This window comes from Sinocyclocheilus anshuiensis, unplaced genomic scaffold, assembly GCF_001515605.1.
Source record: "Sinocyclocheilus anshuiensis isolate Anshui unplaced genomic scaffold, SAMN03320099.WGS_v1.1 scaffold1487, whole genome shotgun sequence".
NCBI classification, from domain to species: domain Eukaryota; kingdom Metazoa; phylum Chordata; class Actinopteri; order Cypriniformes; family Cyprinidae; genus Sinocyclocheilus; species Sinocyclocheilus anshuiensis.
The window spans coordinates 380,063-386,806 of NW_015555817.1; the positions used below are offsets into that span (position 1 = coordinate 380,063).

The 6,744-nt window shown below is 33.8% G+C and overlaps 2 protein-coding genes across 3 annotated transcripts in view; one reads left to right on the forward strand and one right to left on the reverse strand.

Annotated features, from left to right (window-relative positions):
• Window positions 1-3,939, forward strand: part of LOC107675188 (protein FAM114A2-like) — a 6,839-nt gene extending 2,900 nt beyond the window's left edge. For both annotated transcript variants that reach the window (XM_016469447.1, XM_016469446.1), the window contains exons 6-14: window positions 868-1,002; window positions 1,184-1,342; window positions 1,422-1,545; window positions 1,676-1,761; window positions 1,845-1,958; window positions 3,213-3,352; window positions 3,435-3,507; window positions 3,615-3,668; window positions 3,797-3,939. In XM_016469447.1, the coding sequence (XP_016324933.1) occupies window positions 868-1,002; window positions 1,184-1,342; window positions 1,422-1,545; window positions 1,676-1,761; window positions 1,845-1,958; window positions 3,213-3,352; window positions 3,435-3,507; window positions 3,615-3,668; window positions 3,797-3,895 (984 nt within the window). In that variant the 3' untranslated portion in view covers window positions 3,896-3,939. The remainder of the gene's footprint in view (window positions 1-867; window positions 1,003-1,183; window positions 1,343-1,421; window positions 1,546-1,675; window positions 1,762-1,844; window positions 1,959-3,212; window positions 3,353-3,434; window positions 3,508-3,614; window positions 3,669-3,796) is intronic.
• An 865-nt stretch (window positions 3,940-4,804) lies between these two features.
• Window positions 4,805-6,247, reverse strand: LOC107675191 (28S ribosomal protein S17, mitochondrial). Its single transcript, XM_016469451.1, has 3 exons — window positions 6,110-6,247; window positions 5,766-5,910; window positions 4,805-5,167 (listed from the first exon to the last, which is right to left on the reverse strand). The coding sequence occupies exons 2-3, from the start codon at window positions 5,886-5,888 to the stop codon at window positions 4,874-4,876; spliced, it is 417 nt and encodes a 138-aa protein (XP_016324937.1). The 5' UTR covers window positions 5,889-5,910; window positions 6,110-6,247; the 3' UTR covers window positions 4,805-4,873.
• Window positions 6,248-6,744: the final 497 nt, after the last annotated feature.

The window sequence follows — 6,744 nt, forward strand, 5'->3', positions numbered from 1 at the left end:
AGCAGAGCTCAACATTGAGCCGCACTGTGAAACAGCCAATCAGAGCAGAGCTCAACATTATTATTTATGACCCTTCCAAATAACAACAGACCATTTCATTCTAGGGACAAATCCTAGTGTTGTAAATGGACATGTAAAACCGTTTCTGGAGATTTTTTGGCCCTTACCTAAGCCACATACCTTCTATGTAGATATCAGAGAACAATTAAAAATATATAATAGCTAAAACATCTCAAAATCAGGATTTTTTTTTTTTTAAAACAGCTGTTTTATTTATTGATGGATTGATTGATTGATTGATTAATTGAAGAACCAGGGTTCCCCATGGTCTTGGAAAACCAGAGGAGGCCTAATTTTAAAAGTGTGATTTCTAAACCAGAAATTTAGTCAAATCGATTAGAAAATGTATTATCCTTAATCATTAGCCAGTAAATCAAGGAAGACTGGACAAGTCATAAATGTTCCCTGAAAAACATACAGCTCCTAAAACTTCTGGAATCTTGAAATATAATTAATATAATTAAAATTAATATTAATAATACTAATACATTATTATAATTAGATCAATTATCTTTTTTGGATTGTGCTTAAGTGCAAATAAAAATATTAAAATGATAAACTATTATTTAACTGTGCCTACTTATAAAGTTTCTTTACAAAACAAAGAAAAAACAGATTAAAGATGGGCTGGAAAGTAAAGTAAAAGCAGCATCCTGCATGTAATATTTTAATTAATTACTAATTGTTATATTAATAAATAGTAATAAACAATTATTATTTTAAACATTCATTGTTTTAATTAATTATTTTATATATTTTATTTGATTGTAAATTTATTTATTCTGTCTTCCTTTGTTTGTTGGCAAGGGTAAGACCGTAATAAGTGGTGGTCTGGATGCATTGGAGTTTATTGGGAAGAAGACCATGGATGTGATAGCAGAGGGAGACCCTGGCTTTAAGAAAACAAAGGGACTGATGAACAGAAACTCCACACTGTCACAGGTGCAAAAGCTATGAGGACTGTCTATCCCAATGAGATGGAATATATTAATTGCCACTTCAACTCCCCTTCAGACACCCGTACAGAAATATATAACCTTTACTTGAACACATCCTGACCGATTCATAATTTGATTCTGTTTATGAATTAAACTCACATGATTCTGTTTTTCATCTCTCGAAGGTCTTGAGGGAAGCAAAAGAACATGAGGAGCAGCAGAAAGCTGAAAACGTCACTTCAGAAACAGACAAGAAAGCTCATTATGGGCTGTTGTTTGATGAATTTCAAGGCCTGTCCCATCTGGAGGCTTTGGAGATCCTCTCTAGAGAGAGTGAAGCCAAGGTCAGTAGAATTTTTACAAACAATGCTAGAATTTAAAACACGTGAAGGATTTGAATGCAGGTGTTGTGTTTGTGTGCAGGTGAAATCAGTGCTGACCACTCTATCTGGTGAGGAGTTAGCTAAACTAAAACAAGAACAACAGGACATTAAAGAGCCTTTTTCCCTTATGGAGTTTGACGACGAGGTGGATGATGATGCGAAGGGTAAAAGCTTACAATGAACACAAAGCTAAAGTCAAAGAAATATAGTGATGTTAACATTTTTTAAATCTGGGACTTAGTAAATGAACAACAAATTATTAAGAACATAAAAAAACGTCATTTTTATTCTCAGGGGATGATGGCGAGGATTTTGTGAAGGAACTGACGGATGTCCTTGAAAGACTACAGATTTCAACATCAGCAGACAAACTTTGCAAGGTAACACTTGAACATCTCTTTGTAATTGTAATCTTCAAGTGTTTTCTGTGTCAGATTATTTACGCTTACTCATATCCACTCAGGCAAGAAAAAATGCATTCAACCATATCACAAACATGAAGCAACAAAGTGAAAACCCACAGCAAGAAGAAGAGGAGAAAGAACAGAAAACGGCAGTGTCGAAATGCAGTGTTGAGGTCTGCAACTCTTGCTATTTAGCCTGAAATGTACTAAATGACTTTCGTATGGAAGCGCATTTCTGCCACTGAATAAAAAATAAAAAAGGTAATTGCGTGATACAAACTCGCAATTCTGACTTTTTTTTCTTAGAATTGTATGATATAAACTCGCAATTGCGAGACATAAAGTCGCAGTTCTGAGAAATAAAGTCAGAACGCCGAGATATAAACTCACAATTCTGACTTTTTTTCTCAGAATTCTGACTTTATAACATGCAATTGCTGAGAAACTGAGAAAAAAATCCAGAATTGTGAGATATAAACTCGCAATTGCGAGAAAAAAGTCAGAATTGCGAGATATAAACTCGCAATTGCGAGAAAAAAGTCAGAATTGCGAGATATAAACTCGCAATTGCGAGAAAAAAGTCAGAATTGCGAGATATAAACTCGCAATTGCGAGAAAAAAAGTCAGAATTGTGAGAAATAAACTCGCAATTACGAGAAAAAAGTCAGAATTGCGAGAAAAAAAGTCCGAATTGTGAGATATAAACTCGCAATTACGAGAAAAAAGTCAGAATTGTGAGAAAAAAAGTAAGAATTGCTAGAAAAAAGTAAGAATTGCTAGATAAAAAGTCAGAATTGTGAGATATAAACTCGCAATTACGAGAAAAAAAGTCAGAATTGTGAGATATAAACTCGCAATTACGAGAAAAAAGTCAGAATTGTGAGAAAAAAAGTCAGAATTGTGAGATATAAACTCGCAATTATGAGAAAAAAGTCAGAATTGTGAGAAAAAAAAAAAAGTAAGAATTGCGAGAAAAAAAGTCTGAATTGTTAGATATAAACTCGCAATTACGAAAAAAAAAGTCTGAATTGCGATAAAAAAAGTCTGAATTGCGAGAAAAAAAGTCAAAATTGTGAGATATAAACTCGCAATTGCGATAAAAAGTCAGAATTACGAGATATAAACTCGCAATTACGAGAAAAAATGTCAGAATTGCAAGAAAAAAAGTCAGAATTGAAAGATATAAACTTGCAATTGCGAGAAAAAAAGTAAGAATTGCACTTTATATTTTGCAATTGCAAGTTTATATCTCGCAATTCTGAGAAAAAAAAAGTCAGAATTGGGACATAAAAAGTCGCAGTAAGCTTTTTGAAAAAAATGTATTCAGTGGAGGAAATGGGCTTCCATACTTTTGAGATATGCATACATGTATCTTAGAATAATGTATATTTGTGTTTGTTCTGACAATTGAGTTTTCATTTTCATAGGAGGCCCATTTGTCTGCCATTACAAGCCTGGCCGAGTTCACAGCCAGATCCATAGAGCAGTTCCACAAAACAGCTGAAATGCTGCTCCACTGTAACCCTGAGGGGGTGACGACCACAGAACAAGCCAAAGTCCTATCACAGTGAGGTTTTTTGTTGTTGTTGCAAAAAGTGTGCAAAATTTGGATTTGGAGAAATCAAAACCATAATCTGTTTCACTTTCAGAGTTACTATTGTTATTTGCAAGGAGGTATCACTACTATCCAAAAAGTTCACGTCGTGTTTGACTACCATTGGGGTAAGACGCTTTACTTCTTATAGTATCGTTTAGAGATCTTTAATAAGTTTATAGTCATTATAAAATGTGAGTTTTGTATGCCATAGTCAAAATTTTTGTTATTTCAGGCAAATGAAAAGGGAGAAGTTCTCAATCCACTTATTACCAGCATTTTTCTGGAGGTTTGTCTTTATTTTATGTCTTTTCTTTTGCACATTCAAATAAATGCAAATAAAAAAAGACATTTACAGATCTAAGACTTCTATGTTGATGTCTGCACAAAAGTAATAACATCTTTTTCATTTTTAAGGCATCAAACAGTGCATCATACATCCAGGACGCATTCCAGCTCCTCATGCCAGTGCTGGAAGTGTCTCATATTCAGAGGACGGTGGAGTCGGCACAGTGATAACCACTCAGAAACACTTTACTGCGCCAACTAAGATTTTAATATAAAAAAACCAACATGCAACATCATATGATGGAAGTAAAATAATGTGTGATTTACATTCAAGTAGATACGGGAAGCACATGACATACTGTATGGTGTGCACAGCTTTTTGCACATTCATTGATTGTTGGCTTTTTTCCTATCTTATTATATTTTTGAATAGACTCGGTGTCAGAACTCTTCCTATAACTGACAGTGTCTGATACAGTAATTTAAATAAATATATTTTATGTCTACATTTATAATGAAAGGTGTTAAAAAGATTATTTCTATTCATTTAAGACTTACATTGTTTTCAAATAATTATGCAAGTCATATCAGTATTCATGTTCAATTATCTTTTAAATAAACAATTGTTACAAGTCTTCTGGATTATAGAACTTAACTTAACTTTTTTGGAAAATGCAATACATACACTATAAAGTATGATAGGTAACATGCTATGTATGTAAATTTGCTATAAAACAAATGTGTACTTGGGAGTTTTTGAAAATATTTAAGATATAATCTATAATACTGTTAGCTATAGATAAGTTTATTTGAATACCTTACAACAGGGGTGCCCAAACTCGGTCCTGGAGGGCCGGTGTCCTGCCTTACAACATGGTCTGACCCATTATCAATGACAAAAAAATCCTGTGAAGAATAGATTACTGGTCTTTTTCCTCCACTAGAGGGCACAGACACGTTAATGTCTAAAAATGACTAGTGGAAAGTTTATATAGTAATGTCATTTAAATCTATAGTAATAATAATAGTATAGTACAGACCTGTACTATAAAATGATATATGGTTTCTCGACTGTGTCAAAATGGACAGCAGGTAGAAGCATTTTTATGTAAGATTAATGACCACACAAATACTAGGCACTGTGATTATATTTTATGTGAAGATCAGGACATGAGTTATGTACATACATCAAGGACAAACACAATACTATGAGGCTGAAGGAGGTGTGGAGGCAGTAATGTTCAGTTGCTCCAGTTTTTCCGTTAAAGATACTTCTGTCTTTTCTGTGCTTTCCGTAAGAGGCTCCAAATACTGCGTCCCAGCAACCCTCTTCCCAGTGAGTGGGTCGACCACCTGCCCAACTTTATACACAATCTCTGCGAGTTCATGGTTGACATGTTTGGATCTTTTCTCCGGCAAAGCCTTCAGCAAAACAACATCCCCAACAGTGCACTGCTCCAAAGGATCGTGGGCAAAGTATGTCTTCCTCTTGTTGTAGTACTTGTATAAAAAAATACAAATAAAAAAAAAAGCATATAAATACAGGATCAGGTTAATTCTGTCTACAAACCAACTATTTTACAAATAATGCATCATTAGTTTACCGACATAAATGACTAATGCTTAAAGGGGTCATATTATGTTGCTAAAAAGAACATTATTTTGTGTATTTGGTGTAATGAAATGTGTTTATGCGGTTTAAGGTTAAAAAAACATTATTTTCCACATACTGTACATTATTATTTCTCCTCTATGCCCCACTAAAAGTTACTCCTCCTTTCTTTGCGTGAACATTTGGGCGGCTTTATGCAAATCTTCCCACATAGTGACGTAGACATGTGGGGGCGTGTTAGAACGAGCCGTTTTAGGTAGGCGTGGTTGACTCTTAACTTTTATAAAGAATATCTCTTTGGATTTGAGACTTTAGTCTTTGCAACTTTACAGATCTTCTTTATGCACCAAGAGCTTGTAACACTCCAAAGAGAAAGGAAACATTGAAATCGCATCATATGACCCCTTTAAAGCTACAAATATTTTATGGCAATGTAAGAAAAACAAAAAGAAAGACAATCTAAGAAAAAAAATCAACATATCTTACCTTGAGCAGGTACGGATCAAGCACAAGTCTAGTAACTCGAACCTTTGCCGTCTTCTTCATCTTGGTTCCGATCACCTGACCAATGATCCATTTCGCATGGACCGATGCTTGACGCGTGGACATGCCGTTTATGTTGTGCAGTCCCCTAAAATGTAATAAATGTTCACGTTAGATGAACTTGCAGGTTCGCAAGCTAAAGCTCAATTAAATAATCAGCTGCTAGCTAAGCTAACCGGTTTCCACAAATCTGCTTTACTCACTGAGGACAGATTATATAGTTGCCATAACACAACAGCAGGCATTTCTGTGTGTATGTAAATAAAAAGTGTAAATAATACACTTACCGGGTTCACTGTAAAGGTAAACGTTTACGTAAAGGTCAAAAACTCATGAAAACATTCAGCATGCGTCTGAATGTCCAAGACTCGTGGCTCATGTTGATGACGTAATACGGAGTGGTAAAGGGGAAAACGGTACAAAGGCAGCTTCTTTTATAGATTTTTTCTTTTATCTTTATTTCATTGTCATTCTGTAGCTCTTTTTCTTTGTGTTCACCCCCTGGCTACTGTAAAGTGTTGAATTTCAGTGATTCAATAAAAACAAAAAAATAATAATAAAAAAAAAGGTACAAAGGCAGCTTCTTCTTCTTCTTTTAGTTTTATGGCGGGTTGCGAACCACAAAGGCAGATTTGAAGTATGTCAAATATTTACGCATACAAATAAAACGCATGATATTTCTTATTATTTTAAGAAACTGGAAAATTTGATAAAATATAATTTAAATATATAGTAAAATATCTTATTTATAATATACTATTTGTATATAGCACTATGCGTGACATTATTATTATTATTATTATTATTATCATCATATTTTTGAAAGTATTTTTTCTAATGAATCATTTTGTGTTTGACAAGTGTTGTAAGAATACATAAAAAAAATTATTAAATTAAATTTTATACAGTTGGAATATTTGCT